Source organism: Oncorhynchus keta, chromosome 36, assembly GCF_023373465.1.
Source record: "Oncorhynchus keta strain PuntledgeMale-10-30-2019 chromosome 36, Oket_V2, whole genome shotgun sequence".
NCBI lineage: Eukaryota > Metazoa > Chordata > Actinopteri > Salmoniformes > Salmonidae > Oncorhynchus > Oncorhynchus keta.
Genome location: NC_068456.1, coordinates 11,285,640 through 11,302,364, shown reverse-complemented (window position 1 = coordinate 11,302,364; position 16,725 = coordinate 11,285,640). Strand labels below are relative to the sequence as shown.

The window sequence follows — 16,725 nt, the reverse complement described above, 5'->3', positions numbered from 1 at the left end:
TCGTTGTGTCTTTAAAGCCGGCATGTGAGCCAGTGAGAGTTTGAACAAAGTGGCCTGAAACAGTGGATATCCCTCCATTGTTTATCTGGCCAGCTGGACAGGAGGGTGTGGCCAATAGAGAGCCAGAGCACAGCGACCACCACTATAGACACACACACACACACATTTAGACTTTCAAACACACTCTTGCGTTGGGAAAACCAGGTTGAGGTAAGACAGGGTTGGAAAATGGAGGGAAAGACTTTGCTTGATAACAACTTCCCTCGTGACTCTTGGTTCTTGCCCCTCTGGCGCTTACAGTCAGTTCATGTTATCCAGTAAATATTGTACTCTAAATGTTTTATTTGACTAACTGTCATTCTTATGTGAGCTCACTTGCATTGCTCTGTGTGTAATTTTCTGGATGTTTCTCTGACCCAACAGTTTGAGATTCACGTCAGGGATGGGCTGAATACTCATATCTAAACACCTTTATTTTGAGTTCCCTGGAAAGTTGTGACAGCACTTTCCTCTCTTCCTGGTAGATCGGGCCCAAGTGGAAGGACGTGGTGTCGCGTTGCATCAAGGGCCACTATCAACCCCTGCTACTGCTCTACGCTGACCCCCGGGGGACGCCCGTGTCAGTGCAGGACCTGCCCTCCCGCCTGGACCTGCACCACTTCAACAAGGCTTACTACGACAGCGAGGACTCGGGTACGAGACGCCTCTCGTCACACGAGATCACCGCTACACGCACAGGATGGCTGTTACATACTACGCATGGGTTCAAATAGTATCCGTTTTCTTTCAAATGGGACTAATGGAATAGTCCCTAAAGTGCAAACCCCGCCCATCTGGTACTGTGGCTTGTGTCATCCCATTATCTCTGCAGGTTGTCTGTGTCTGTTCCATTGTCATGCTGACGTGTTTTGCTCATCATGTGTCATCATCAGGACGGGAGCCGTCCATCTCAAGTGACACTCGCACCGACTCGTCGACAGACAGCTACTCCTACAAGTACTCCCACTCCCACCATGAGTCCATGGCCAGCCACTTCTCCTCCGACTCCCAGGGAACCGTCATCTGTAACCCGGACAATGATGCAGCCTCACACAGCAGCCTGGAGACCACAGGTAGGAGGAGGAGGAATTCAGTTCAATTGTTTGAGGTGAAGAAAACATTACTTTGAGAAGCTCCACAGCTCATTAGTGGTGATGAGTTACAGCTATCAAAAATACTATCAGATCCCCAAATGGCCACATTTATAAGCCTACGTTTGCGCGCAGCCCAGGTAGCCTAGTTCTACTTCTATGTGTAATCAGGTGTGCGTCCTTACTCAACATTGACAGTAGCAACAATGACTAAATTGACAAAACTGGAATGAAATACACCAAAACTTGTTTCTCACAAATGTAGCATAGGTTGTGTGCGCCGCAAGCAATGTAAAGACTGTACTAATAATATATTGAATACATTAACAGAAATGACCATAACCAAACAAACATTGCAGATGAGAAATTCTAGGAATTAACGGTAAAGGTAATACTGGTGATAAATGTAATGGGGAATTGATAGACACTAAGAATCAAGGCAAACATTTCACACAATGAAGTTATGAAACAATGAATGTTGTCAAATTGGCGGGAGAGAGGACATTCTGGAGAGAGACGTGCTTTTAAGCCACACTCCCCTTCTTCTTGGACTGTTCCATCCCCGCACCCTCCGCAATGGATGAGTTCACTGAGACAGGCGCAAATCAGACAGGTTTCTCGTGTGCCATAAAAAATTCATATATTTGCTGAATGCTCGACAAAACAAAATCTCGGGCGACCATCAGCCTATTGACCAGTCGACTAATTGGGGTCAGCCCTATTATATACATACACACAAACATATATATATACTCACCCCAACATACTGAGACAGTTTTGTATGTACTGTATAGAGGATTAAAGCCACAGCCATTACCCAATCATGTTAATCATTGATCATGTGTCATCATGTCTCGCATGTCCTAACCACATAAACGGTCATTCAAAATCCCCCCCCGCTTCTCATTGTTGCTAAGGCCAAGTGGCGGACAGTGGACCAGTGCAGTGCCACTCTCTGAGGAAAGGTGGGACAGTGGACAGAAAGGGCGGGGCCAGTGACAGGAGGCGGAGCTCTAGTCGTCCTCGCCGACTTGAGGAGAGGAGCCGGGGCTCTAAGACTGACGAGGCCACGTCGGCAGGTTACCACAGTGAGGGTATGCAGGAACCAATCACACGGCAGAACCAGGAGACTAGGGACCAACCACACAGCAGAGCCAGGGGACAAGTGACCTATGAAATAAGGGCATGATGGCTCAGGAGACTATATACTCTATCTAGCAACTTAGACTTCATCAGAATCAGTGCCTCAGTAGTTCAAAGTATTGTGGTTTTCCAAATTTAACCAGAAGATCAGAATCAGGTACAGCAGTAGAGTATCGTGTAGTTTACTGTAATATGTGTGTCCTTACCATTTTATTTTGTTCTGTCGTTGCACTTTCAGCCCATTATTTTCTTGCTTTTCCCACCTCTCCCATCAACACATGACATCATACCACTAACGTCTTTATCTCTCGCTCTCGCTCTGTCTCCCTTCCTTCAATCTCACTCCTTTTCTCTCCCTGGTTTCCAGGTGAGACTCTGAAAGAGCAGCAGGCGCCACGCACCGCAACCAAGTCCTCCTCTTCCAGCCGACTGAGGGACTTCAAGGAGACCATGAGCAACATTATCCACAGCCGGCCCCTCTCCGCCTCCTCCTCGGGCTCCGGGGCCCTTGGGGGTCTAGGGGTTGAGCCGGGGGCCGCCACCAAGTCCAGAGACTGGGAGGCCGACAGCACCAGCAGTGAGTCCAAGTCCAGCTCCTCCGGGGGACGCTACAGACCGGCCTGGAGGCCCCGGAGAGAGGTTCTCAATATAGACAGCATCTTCAGCAGGGAGAAACGGAGACAGGCTGGGTATAGTCCCCTAGGGGCCACCTTGCCTGAAGACAGTGGGGCCCCGGCCGAGGGCTCCACAGGGTCAGTCACTGGAAAAGGACAGGGGCCCTTTGGTAATATGGCCTCCTCTTGGACCCTGCCGACCCCCAGGGGCCATAAGATGGAGCAGCAGCCCCCCAGGCTCATCCAGAGGATGGAGAGCGGCTATGAGAGTAGCGAGAGGAACAGTAACAGTCCTGTCAGCCTGGACATGCCTCTCAGCGAGGGACCCAATGCTGCTAATGCACACAGGTACAGTCAACTGTATTCATACCCTTATGACCACTATGAAAGATTCCAGATGACCGTAACTCACGTATCCGAAAAAGGTAGAGTCACCTTTTGGTGACATGGTGAACTGCGTATGACCTCTCCGTCTGTCTCCCTGCGTGTCTCTCAGGGACACCGGTCTGAAGAAACCCTCCAGTCCCGGCTCAGGTCCATCATGGCGCACCGTGCCCAAGTCTAAGAGCAGCAGCGCTCTACTGCAGGATGTCAAGGCTTCATGCAGGGGCAACAGCCACGTAAGCCTGGGTAGGTCTGAGTCCGTGTGTGTGATTGTGTTTCCCACAATGTGTGTGGGAAAGTGTATTTTTATGTGGGATTTGGGTCTGTTTTAGGGGGTGTGTATATACATCACACCATGTCTAATGTGAATGTCTGCATGTTCACCATATCACGTTTACACACTATTGTCTCACACGTGTGCTGCACATAATGGAATGGTTTCATAGCATGTGACCCCTGAGCAGCTGGTTTCTGTTCATTCATATCGGTGTCTCTGTGTGCTCAAAGTGTGATGAAGTGTACACACTGTCACTCCCCACACCTTTTCTTCCTTGATATAGAACAGGGAACATTATAGAAATCTGCGATATCAACGTGTCTGTGTGCGTGCATGTGTGACACAGCGGAAGAGGGCCGCAGCGAGCTGGACGAGCTGCAGGAGGAGGTGGCCAGGCGAGCGAGGGAGCAGGAGTTACAGAGGAGGAAGGAGAAGGAGAAGGAGGCCGCCTTGGGGTTCAACCCCAGACCCAGCAAGTTTATGGACCTAGACGAGCTTCAGAACCAGGGTAAGGCCCCAGACACAGCCCCAGACCCAACCTAGAGAACAATGACTTGTATTAGTTGTTCTGTGGGAGGCAGCCCTGCCCCACCTTGTGTGTGTGTGTGTTTATATAGCAGTTGTCTAAGTGCTCCCTGTCTAAAGCACCTTGCGTGGGCTGTCTAATGGGACCTCTATTTTCCAACAGAAAATAACATATTTCCACCACACACACAATAGGACGTTTCCTCATTCAGAGGGTTAGAAACATGTTTGATTGTTTGCTGCAAGTGTAGTGGAGAGAAAATGGATGAGCTAGTGAGGTTTGTAGCACTATTCAGTGATTTAGGTAAGTGGCGCTAGCCAGCTACGATTCTGAAGTGAAACATAAGTCTTGAGTTAACTCAATCCCACAGTGTACCTTTTTTGTTTTAAAGAGCTTTTTTTTGTTGGTGCGCTTAAAGAGCTTTGCTTTTGGTGTGCGTGTTCCTTAGGCAAAGGGGACAGCTTTGAGCGGTGTGTGCCGGACGCCGAGGTGCTGCTAGACCAGTCTCTGCGTCTGGAGCAGGCTGGCGATGTGTCTGCCGCTCTGTCAGTGGTTAACGAAGCTATGTGTAAGTAGCCTGAAACTGCCTCCCTGTGCCTGCTGCCAGCCCAGTCGTCCCGCTATAACACTGTACCACCACCGACCTGTCTGTGTCCCTGTGTCTGTCTATGTGTGCCTCTGTTGGTTTCACCTGTAGTCCTCACCACTGTTGTGCATAAGACAGCCATGCTAACTGCTAGCATGATGCTGGTCATGGTAACTACTTCATTGAGGGAAAATGTACTTGCTACGACTGTGATGTGGTTGTCTCACCCAGTTACCTTAAGATGCCCTAATTGTAAGTCACTGTGGATAAGAGCGTCTACTAAATGACTAAAATTTTTTTTTTAAATTTAAAAATCATATTTATACATTTTTAATCATGTGAATGCTACAAGAAGGGTAATTTTGACCTTGGTGTTGGACAACTATCTACTTCCAGGCCACAGAGACACTTGGTTTGAACCAGTCAAATGAGTAGTAGGCCATACCTGAAAGGCTAACTTGTGCCACTGTATCGGAAGAATAATTGCCACAACCCTTGTGCAGTGTGGTGTTCTATCGTCTCCTAGCGATAGTTTATTACAAAACCCTAACTTTCTAGTGCCCTCAACTGTAGCTCTTGTTCTATCCAAATATTATGACATTTGTGCTTTCTGTCTAGTCACACTTACAATAAGAGACCTAAACCTAAAACAAAAGCCCATAAACATGAGGAGCAGTCTTGAATGAGGAACGACAAGGGGAAGGAACCATTTGGTCTGTCGAAACACACGTTTGAGAAGGCTGAAAAGGTCGGCAGCCCTCTGTCTACCAACTGTCTCTGTCTGATGATAATGAAACGAGGCGAGTCGTCGGCGTGTTTACCCATCACCGTGGTTACTAGCCTGCCTGCCTGGCGGTGCGGAGAGGGACGGGTCAGGGGGTGGGGAACCCAGCGCTATGACAACCAAGTCTCCCAAAGGCTCAGTTAGGACAATGTGTCCTCGGTCTGTTATGTCAACATGCCAGTGAGTCTGTTAGTATGGTGTCTGTCTCTTGTCTGTTTGTCCTCATTTCCTAGTATGTCTGTGTATTGATGTGACTTTCACAGTATCACTGTCTCTGTCGTGAGCGTCTTGGACATTGAATGTGTGTATTACACTTCTGACTCGTCCACGGAGGGATGCTCACAAACACCCAACTCTCTCTCTCTCTCACACACACACACACACACACACACACACACACACACACACACACACACACACACACACACACACACACACACACACACACACACACACACACACACACACACACACACACACACACACACACACACACACACACACACACACAGTTTACCCTGTCAGGCACCCCAGTGAACCCTTGTCCCACAAACCCCATTTCTCCGTTTAAGATCTACAGCAAGTCAAGTCGAGTACTTAAAAGCGTCTGAACTAAAGATATTTGGCCAGCGGACCAAGAAAAATTGCTTCTCTATTTCTCAATTCAGCTGCCACGATAGAGTATGAGTTAAAATACCAAGGAACAGCCTTTACTTTCTTCTCAGCCTTCTTAGATATTGCGCCTAGGGAAGGGCTCAACTTAAAACCATCAATTTAAGTTTTTGGGCTTAACATAATTCACTTTGATTAATTTAACATTATTCGATATGATTTAACCATTGTGCCATATGAACATAATCTTTTAAGTGTCACTGTGGATATTAATTTCCCTAGCTTGTGTCCATTTTAATGTACCAAGCGTGGTGCCCGTTTGTGTTTTCCTCGACCCCAAAACCCTCCCCTCCCAAACCCCACCCCCATTATTTCAAGTCTAATCCTATGATTTAGTTTTGTGCCAAGTGTTTTTGCATGCATCTCCATAACTCAGCTCTTTATTTTCTGCATTTTTCTTTTTTTCTTTTCTGCTTTCCTTCCCTTTTTTTTCCCGCCCTGTAGCTAAACTCAGGCTTCCCATGCATGAGGGCGGTGCTAACACCCATAGCAGGACAGTGGCTGAGGCCCGGCTGCAAAAGTGCATGAGGAGAGCGCGGGGCCTGCAGCAGCGCATGCAACAGCAGCAGCAGGAAGACAGACCTCAGCAACAGGATCAGGAGCAGACAGAGGAGCAGGATCAGCCCTGTCCCTGTCCCCAGGAGCCCCCCAGGTACCAGCACTGTCTCCTGTCTGTGTCCTGTGACTCCCGTCCCCCAGCTCACCTGCCCTGTTCAGCCCACACTCCTGGCTGAGTTCCTCATGTGGCTCTGGAAGGAGTGGAACAAGGGATCACACAGTCCTGGTTTATTCTTTAACATGCAAAATGCCTTACAGGTAGTATAGGAAAAATACCATTGATTTTGCATACAAAGCGAGAAATGCTGTTTCATTTCATTGAACCTAGGTTATTCAAAGTAGGCTTATATATTTGGAGTTTTATCAGTTTGCTGATGTTATCCTTCATCTACCCATTAATCCAACATGTTTTTTTCCGAACACACTATTTGACCCTTGTGTTTGAAAATGTACTAATATTTGCTAATGCCACATCGTATTCAGTGACAATGCAGCTAACGCTGCTGTGTTTTGTGGAGGGAGGGTTGTGTGTGTGTTTAGTCTTGTGGGGGAGCCAAGGGGGTCCACAGACACGAGTGCCTTTCCCAGGGGTCCGGTTCTGAGCCAACCCAGCCGTCCCCTGGGCTGGCCTGTACCAAAGCCCATAAAGATCTGTTACAGGAACATGACACACGTTCACATGCACAGTAAACTCACATACCCGCACGCACACACACACACACACACACACACACACACACACACACACACACACACACACACACACATGCATTTTAGACCTACAACACAAACCCCTCCTCTGTTTCAGGGCTCAGACATATGAGAGATGCCTGGCTGTGATTCACCAACCAGCCCATAACATGAGCCTCTTTCCTCCTCCTTCCTAGTGAACAGTCTGTCCCAATCAAAATACTGTTGATGGATGCCCAGGAGGACCAACCGCAAGCAGTCCTGGAAGCCACCAGAAGCATGCCTTCTCCTCTCCACGTTAAGCCCCTCCCCTCCAGTACAAACTCACTCCCTGAGCCCTCGAGCCACCCCCCTGTCTCTATGCCCCCAAGCCCTCACACAGGGTCAACCACAGGGGGGTACGTGGCGGAGGCGAGGGGGCGCTGGGAAGGACTGGATATGTCAGGCGTGCTCCCTCATGTGAGACCACTCCACAAGCACGCTGCCATGTCCCTGCCTGCCCTGTGTGTGGACGGCTGGGACGAGAGCCATACTGAGGGAGGCCATGACCAGCCCCCAGCTCTGCCCAACTACAAGCCAGCTGCATCCCCACACTGGAACAGTAACCCCGCAGCCCAGACTCTGCCCACCCCACACCCCCACCCCAGGACACCCTCTCCAGTCAGCCACGCCAACATGGAGAATGCCTACCCCAGACGGCCTTCGCTGGGTCCCTCTCAGCCCCCTCCTGCCCATCAGAACCCTACCTCCTCCAACACCTCCAGGCTCGGTCCTCCTCCCCCTCCCACCCGGAACTGGTCCGGCTTGAGCCTGGGCCGGCCGGATGCTGTCGACTCCCCTTTCTACACCCCTCCCACAGACTCCCACTACCCTCCACCCGCCCCCAGCCGACCAGGGCGGACCCCTTCCCCAGCATCTGGGGACTACAGGTCAGGTGCCGCCATGCCAGTGGATCAGTGGGCAGAGAACGTGACCCGCTTCTACAACTCCCAGCCTGACCCTGTGGTGGGGTCGCCCTGCAAGGAGCTGTCAGAGTTAGACTCTCTGTACCAGGCGAGCCTACAGGCCCCCAGCTTGCCCCGGGCCCCACGCGGAGTCAGCCCCCAGCCCACTACGAACAAGCAACGTAAGGATATTCACTGAGCAGTGACCACTGGGGGGGGACTGAGAAACAATGATTGAGAAAGAGTAAGTGGGCGAGAGCTGTCCACCCCTAATACTGTGTCTCTGTTGTATCTGCAGCGGCTAGGAAGCTATTGTCTGGGCTGGCTGCACCTGGCCGCTCCAAGACTCCCACAGCCGAGTTAGAGAGACATGCCTACAGAACGCCAGGCTACACCAGCAGCCCTACACAACACTCCAAGGTCGGCATCCACGTGCTGTGTGTACGTGTACGTTTGTGTGCATACGGTGCCTTCTGAAAGTATTCAGACCCATTGACTTTTTCCACATTTTGTTACATTTTAGAATAAGGCTGTAATTTATTAAATCTTTTTTTCCCCTCATCAATCTACACACAATACCCCTAAAGCAAAAACAGGTTTTTAGGATTTTTTGTTAATTTATTAAAAAAAATAAAACGGAAAAATTACATTTACATACGTATTCAGACCCTTCACTCAGTAATTTGTTGAAGCACCTTTGGCAGCGATTACAGCCTTGATTCTTTTTTGGGTATGATGCTACAAGCTTGGCACACCTGTATTTTGGGAGTTTCTCTCATTCTTCTCTGCAGATCCTCTCCAACTCTGTTGGATGGGGAACGATGCTGCACAGCTATTTTCAGGTCTCCAGAGATGTTCGATTCAGGTTCAAGTCCGGGCTTTGGCTGGGCCACTCAAGGACATTCAGAGACTTGTCCCAAAGCCACTCCTGCGCTGTCCTGTTGGAAAGTGAACCTTCACCCCAGACTGAGGTCCTGAGCGCTCTGGAGAAGATTTTCATCAAGGATCTCTCTGTACTTTGCTCCGTTCATCTTTCCCTCTATCCTGACTAGTCTCCCAGTCCCTGCGGCTGAAAAACATCCCCGCAGCATGATGCTGCCACCACCATGCTTCACCATAGGGATGGTGCCAGGTTTCCTCCAGACGTGACGCTTGGCATTCAGGCCAAAGAGTTCAATCTTGGTTTCATCAGACCAGAGCATCTTGTTTCTCATGGTCTGAGAGTCTTTAGGTGCCTTTTGGCAAACTCAAAGTGGGCTGTCATGTGTCTTTTAATGAGGAGTGGCTTCCACCTGATTGGTGGAGTGCTGCAGAGATGGTTGTCCTTCTGGAAGGTTCTCCCACCTCCACAGAGAAACTCTAGAGATCTGTCAGAGTGACTATCGGGTTCTATGTCACCTCTCTGACCAAGGCCCTTCCCACCCGATTGCTCAGTTTGGCAGGAAGTGTCTTGGTGGTTCCAAACTTCTATTGAAAAATGCTGCAGAGGTTTTTCCGTACCCCTCCCTAGATCTGTGCCTCGACACAATCCTGTCTCGGAGCTCTACAGACAATTCCTTCAATCTCATGGCTTGATTTTTGCTCTGACATGCACTGTCAACTGTGGGACCTTATATAGACAGGTGTGTGCCTTTCCAAATCATGTCCAATCAATTGAATTTACCACAGGTGGACTCCAATCAAGTTGTAGAAGCATCTCAAGGATGACCAAGTAAACAGGATGCACCTGAGCTCAACTTTGAGTCTGAGTACATATCTAAATCATGTATTTCTGTTTTTTATTTTGAAAAGGTTTGTGTGTGTAGATTGCTGAGGATTATTATTTTTCTAGTCCATTTTAGAATAAGGCTGTTAAGGTAACAAAATGTGGAAAAAGTCAAGGGGTCTGAATACTTTCCAAAGGCACTGTATATGTGTGTGTGTGTGTGTGTGTGTGTGTGTGTGTGTGTGTGTGTGTGTGTGTGTGTGTTTTTTAATTTTTAATTTTTCACCTTTATTTAACCAGGTAAGCTAGTTGAGAACAAGTTCTCATTTGCAACTGCGACCTGGCCAAGATAAAGCATAGCAGTGTGAACAGACAACACAGAGTTACACATGGAGTAAACAATTAACAAGTCAATAACACAGTAGAAAAAAAGGGGAGTCTATATACAATGTGTGCAAAGGGCATGAGGAGGTAGGCGAATAATTACAATTTTGCAGATTAACACTGGAGTGATAAATGATCAGATGATCATGTACAGGTAGAGATATTGGTTTGCAAAAGAGCAGAAAAGTAAATAAATAAAAACTGTGGGGATGAGGTAGGTGAAAAAGGGTGGGCTATTTACCAATAGACTATGTACAGCTGCAGCGATCGGTTAGCTGCTCAGATAGCTGATGTTTGAAGTTGGTGAGGGAGATAAAAGTCTCCAACTTCAGCGATTTTTGCAATTCGTTCCGGTCACAGGCAGCAGAGTACTGGAACGAAAGGCGGCTGAATGAGGTGTTGGCTTTAGGGATGATCAGTGAGATACACCTGCTGGAGCGCGTGCTACGGATGGGTGTTGCCATCGTGACCAGTGAACTGAGATAAGGCGGAGCTTTACCTAGCATGGCCTTGTAGATGACCTGGAGCCAGTGGGTCTGGCGACGAATATGTAGCGAGGGCCAGCCGACTAGAGCATACAAGTCGCAGTGGTGGGTGGTATAAGGTGCTTTAGTGACAAAACGGATGGCACTGTGATAAACTGCATCCAGTTTGCTGAGTAGAGTGTTGGAAGCAATTTTGTAGATGACATCGCCGAAGTCGAGGATCGGTAGGATAGTCAGTTTTACTTTGGTAAGCTTGGCAGCGTGAGTGAAGGAGGCTTTGTTGCGGAATAGAAAGCCGACTCTTGATTTGATTTTCGATTGGAGATGTTTGATATGAGTCTGGAAGGAGAGTTTGCAGTCTAGCCAGACACCTAGGTATTTATAGATGTCCACATATTCAAGGTCGGAACCATCCAGGGTGGTGATGCTAGTCGGGCATGCGGGTGCAGGCAGCGATCGGTTGAAAAGCATGCATTTGGTTTTACTAGCGTTTCAGAGCAGTTGGAGGCCACGGAAGGAGTGTTGTATGGCATTGAAGCTCGTTTGGAGGTTAGATAGCACAGTGTCCAATGACGGGCTGAAAGTATATAGAATGGTGTCGTCTGCGTAGAGGTGGATCAGGGAATCGCCCGCAGCAAGAGCAACATCATTGATATATACAGAGAAAAGAGTCGGTCCGAGAATTGAACCCTGTGGCACCCCCATAGAGACTGCCAGAGGACCGGACAGCATGCCCTCCGATTTGACACACTGAACTCTGTCTGCAAAGTAATTGGTGAACCAGGTAAGGCAGTCATCCGAAAAACCGAGGCTACTGAGTCTGCCGATAAGAATATGGTGATTGACAGAGTCAAAAGCCTTGTCAAGGTCGATGAAGACGGCTGCACAGTACTGTCTTTTATCGATGGCGGTTATGATATCGTTTAGTACCTTGAGTGTGGCTGAGGTGCACCCGTGACCGGCTCGGAAACCAGATTGCACAGCGGAGAAGGTGCGGTGGGATTCGAGATGGTCAGTGACCTGTTTGTTGACTTGGCTTTCGAAGACCTTAGATAGGCAGGGCAGAATGGATATAGGTCTGTAACAGTTTGGGTCCAGGGTGTCTCCCCCTTTGAAGAGGGGGATGACTGCGGCAGCTTTCAATCCTTGGGGATCTCAGACGATATGAAAGAGAGGTTGAACAGGCTGGTAATAGGGGTTGCGACAATGGCGGCGGATAGTTTCAGAAATAGAGGGTCCAGATTGTCAAGCCCAGCTGATTTATACGGGTCCAGGTTTTGCAGCTCTTTCAGAACATCTGCTATCTGGATTTGGGTAAAGGAGAACCTGGAGAGGCTTGGGCGAGGAGCTGCGGGGGGCGGAGCTGTTGGCCGAGGTAGGAGTAGCCAGGCGGAAGGCATGGCCAGCCGTTGAGAAATGCTTGTTGAAGTTTTCGATAATCATGGATTTATCGGTGGTGACCGTGTTACCTAGCCTCAGTGCAGTGGGCAGCTGGGAGGAGGTGCTCTTGTTCTCCATGGACTTCACAGTGTCCCAGAACTTTTTGGAGTTGGAGCTACAGGATGCAAACTTCTGCCTGAAGAAGCTGGCCTTAGCTTTCCTGACTGACTGCGTGTATTGGTTCCTGACTTCCCTGAACAGTTGCATATCGCGGGGACTATTCGATGCTATTGCAGTCCGCCACAGGATGTTTTTGTGCTGGTCGAGGGCAGTCAGGTCTGGAGTGAACCAAGGGCTGTATCTGTTCTTAGTTCTGCATTTTTTGAACGGAGCATGCTTATCTAAAATGGTGAGGAAGTTACTTTTAAAGAATGACCAGGCATCCTCAACTGACGGGATGAGGTCAATGTCCTTCCAGGATACCCGGGCCAGGTCGATTAGAAAGGCCTGCTCACAGAAGTGTTTTAGGGAGCGTTTGACAGTGATGAGGGGTGGTCGTTTGACTGCGGCTCCGTAGCGGATACAGGCAATGAGGCATTGATCGCTGAGATCCTGGTTGAAGACAGCGGAGGTGTATTTGGAGAGCCAGTTGGTCAGGATGACATCTATGAGGGTGCCCTTGCTTACAGAGTTAGGGTTGTACCTGGTGGGTTCCTTGATGATTTGTGTGAGATTGAGGGCATCTAGCTTAGATTGTAGGACTGCCGGAGTGTTAAGCATATCCCAGTTTAGGTCACCTAAACTGGTGGCTGGTTGTGAGATTCAGGGCTGTGAGTGGTGATGCGTGTTCAAAGCTGTGTGTATCGATGTGTGTTGAGGCTGCGTGTAGTGATTTGGTGCAGATGTGCGAAGGCTGTATCTGAGTGACGTGTGTGGCTGGACTGGCATGTGTTTGTGTCAGCCCCTGTGTCTGTACAGGCATGTGTTTGTGTCAGCCCCCGTGTCTGTACAGGCATGTGTTTGTGTCAGCCCCTGTGTCTGTACAGGCATGTGTTTGTGTCAGCCCCTGTGTCTGTACAGGCATGTGTTTGCGTCAGCCCCTGTGTCTGTACAGGCATGTGTTTGCGTCAGCCCCTGTGTCTGTACAGGCATGTGTTTGCGTCAGCCCCTGTGTCTGTACAGGCATGTGTTTGTGTCAGCCCCTGTGTCTGTACAGGCATGTGTTTGCGTCAGCCCCTGTGTCTGTACAGGCATGTGTTTGTGTCAGCCCCTGTGTCTGTACAGGCATGTGTTTGCGTCAGCCCCTGTGTCTGTACAGGCATGTGTTTGTGTCAGCCCCTGTGTCTGTACAGGCATGTGTTTGTGTCAGCCCCTGTGTCTGTACAGGCATGTGTTTGTGTCAGCCCCCGTGTCTGTACAGGCATGTGTTTGTGTCAGCCCCTGTGTCTGTACAGGCATGTGTTTGTGTCAGCCCCTGTGTCTGTACAGGCATGTGTTTGTGTCAGCCCCTGTGTCTGTACAGGCATGTGTTTGTGTCAGCCCCCGTGTCTGTACAGGCATGTGTTTGTGTCAGCCCCTGTGTCTGTACAGGCATGTGTTTGTGTCAGCCCCCGTGTCTGTACAGGCATGTGTTTGTGTCAGCCCCTGTGTCTGTACAGGCATGTGTTTGTGTCAGCCCCTGTGTCTGTACAGGCATGTGTTTGTGTCAGCCCCTGTGTCTGTACAGGCATGTGTTTGTGTCAGCCCCTGTGTCTGTACATGCATGTGTTTGTGTCAGCCCCCGTGTCTGTACAGGCATGTGTTTGTGTCAGCCCCTGTGTCTGTACAGGCATGTGTTTGTGTCAGCCCCCGTGTCTGTACAGGCATGTGTTTGTGTCAGCCCCTGTGTCTGTACAGGCATGTGTTTGTGTCAGCCCCTGTGTCTGTACAGGCATGTGTTTGTGTCAGCCCCTGTGTCTGTACAGGCATGTGTTTGTGTCAGCCCCTGTGTCTGTACAGGCATGTGTTTGTGTCAGCCCCTGTGTCTGTACAGGCATGTGTTTGTGTCAGCCCCTGTGTCTGTACAGGCATGTGTTTGTGTCAGCCCCTGTGTCTGTACAGGCATGTGTTTGTGTCAGCCCCTGTGTCTGTACAGGCATGTGTTTGTGTCAGCCCCTGTGTCTGTACAGTCATGTGTTTGTGTCAGCCCCCTTGTCTGTACAGGCATGTGTTTGTGTCAGCCCCCGTGTCTGTACAGGCATGTGTTTGTGTCAGCCCCTGTGTCTGTACAGGCATGTGTTTGTGTCAGCCCCTGTGTCTGTACAGGCATGTGTTTGTGTCAGCCCCTGTGTCTGTACAGGCATGTGTTTGTGTCAGCCCCTGTGTCTGTACAGGCATGTGTTTGTGTCAGCCCCTGTGTCTGTACAGGCATGTGTTTGTGTCAGCCCCTGTGTCTGTACAGGCATGTGTTTGTGTCAGCCCCTGTGTCTGTACAGGCATGTGTTTGTGTCAGCCCCCGTGTCTGTACAGGCATGTGTTTGTGTCAGCCCCTGTGTCTGTACAGGCATGTGTTTGTGTCAGCCCCCGTGTCTGTACAGGCATGTGTTTGTGTCAGCCCCTGTGTCTGTACAGGCATGTGTTTCTGTCAGCCCCTGTGTCTGTACAGGCATGTGTTTGTGTCAGCCCCCGTGTCTGTACAGGCATGTGTTTGTGTCAGCCCCTGTGTCTGTACAGGCATGTGTTTGTGTCAGCCCCCGTGTCTGTACAGGCATGTGTTTGTGTCAGCCCCTGTGTCTGTACAGGCATGTGTTTGTGTCAGCCCCTGTGTCTGTACAGTCATGTGTTTGTGTCAGCCCCTGTGTCTGTACAGGCATGTGTTTGTGTCAGCCCCTGTGTCTGTACAGGCATGTGTTTGTGTCAGCCCCTGTGTCTGTACAGGCATGTGTTTGTGTCAGCCCCTGTGTCTGTACAGGCATGTGTTTGTGTCAGCCCCTGTGTCTGTACAGGCATGTGTTTGCGTCAGCCCCCGTATCTGTACAGGCATGTGTTTGCGTCAGCCCCTGTGTCTGTACAGGCATGTGTTTGTGTCAGCCCCCGTGTCTGTACAGGCATGTGTTTGCGTCAGCCCCTGTGTCTGTACAGGCATGTGTTTGCGTCAGCCCCCGTGTCTGTACAGGCATGTGTTTGTGTCAGCCCCTGTGTCTGTACAGGCATGTGTTTGCGTCAGCCCCCGTGTCTGTACAGGCATGTGTTTGCGTCAGCCCCCGTGTCTGTACAGGCATGTGTTTGTGTCAGCCCCCGTGTCTGTACAGGCATGTGTTTGCGTCAGCCCCCGTGTCTGTACAGGCATGTGTTTGCGTCAGCCCCCGTGTCTGTACAGGCATGTGATTCTGTCAGCCCCCGTGTCTGTACAGGCATGTGTTTCTGTCAGCCCCCGTGTCTGTACAGGCATGTGTTTCTGTCAGCCCCCGTGTCTGTACAGGCATGTGTTTGTGTCAGCCCCTGTGTCTGTACAGGCATGTGTTTGTGTCAGCCCCTGTGTCTGTACAGGCATGTGTTTCTGTCAGCCCCTGTGTCTGTACAGGCATGTGTTTCTGTCAGCCCCCGTGTCTGTATAGGCATGTGTTTGTGTCAGCCCCTGTGTCTGTACAGGCATGTGTTTGTGTCAGCCCCTGTGTCTGTACAGGCATGTGTTTCTGTCAGCCCCCGTGTCTGTACAGGCATGTGTTTCTGTCAGCCCCCGTGTCTGTACAGGCATGTGTTTGTGTCAGCCCCTGTGTCTGTACAGGCATGTGTTTGTGTCAGCCCCTGTGTCTGTACAGGCATGTGTTTCTGTCAGCCCCTGTGTCTGTACAGGCATGTGTTTCTGTCAGCCCCCGTGTCTGTACAGGCATGTGTTTCTGTCAGCCCCCGTGTCTGTACAGGCATGTGTTTCTGTCAGCCCCCGTGTCTGTACAGGCATGTGTTTCTGTCAGCCCCCGTGTCTGTACAGGCATGTGTTTCTGTCAGCCCCCGTGTCTGTACAGGCATGTGTTTCTGTCAGCCCCCGTGTCTGTACAGGCATGTGTTTCTGTCAGCCCCCGTGTCTGTACAGGCATGTGTTTCTGTCAGCCCCCGTGTCTGTACAGGCATGTGTTTCTGTCAGCCCCCGTGTCTGTACAGGCATGTGTTTCTGTCAGCCCCCGTGTCTGTACAGGCATGTGTTTCTGTCAGCCCCCGTGTCTGTACAGGCATGTGTTTCTGTCAGCCCCCGTGTCTGTACAGGCATGTGTTTCTGTCAGCCCCCGTGTCTGTACAGGCATGTGTTTCTGTCAGCCCCCGTGTCTGTACAGGCATGTGTTTCTGTCAGCCCCCGTGTCTGTACAGGCATGTGTTTCTGTCAGCCCCCGTGTCTGTACAGGCATGTGTTTCTGTCAGCCCCTGTGTCTGTACAGTCATGTGTTTGTGTCAGCCCCTGTGTCTGTACAGGCATGTGTTTCTGTGTG

General features: G+C 50.1%; 1 protein-coding gene across 6 annotated transcripts in view; it reads left to right on the top strand.

The window, feature by feature from the left end:
• LOC118369621 (inactive ubiquitin carboxyl-terminal hydrolase 54-like) overlaps positions 1–16,725 on the top strand; it is a 108,982-nt gene that overhangs the window by 85,586 nt on the left and 6,671 nt on the right. For 5 of the 6 annotated variants that reach the window (XM_035754136.2, XM_035754132.2, XM_035754134.2 and 2 more), the window contains 10 exons: positions 525–693; positions 933–1,112; positions 2,048–2,224; positions 2,641–3,235; positions 3,384–3,517; positions 3,895–4,056; positions 4,523–4,642; positions 6,561–6,768; positions 7,562–8,490; positions 8,607–8,728. In XM_035754136.2, the coding sequence (XP_035610029.1) occupies positions 525–693; positions 933–1,112; positions 2,048–2,224; positions 2,641–3,235; positions 3,384–3,517; positions 3,895–4,056; positions 4,523–4,642; positions 6,561–6,768; positions 7,562–8,490; positions 8,607–8,728 (2,796 nt within the window). The remainder of the gene's footprint in view (positions 1–524; positions 694–932; positions 1,113–2,047; positions 2,225–2,640; positions 3,236–3,383; positions 3,518–3,894; positions 4,057–4,522; positions 4,643–6,560; positions 6,769–7,561; positions 8,491–8,606; positions 8,729–16,725) is intronic. The other variant, XM_035754135.2, reaches the window with a different exon arrangement.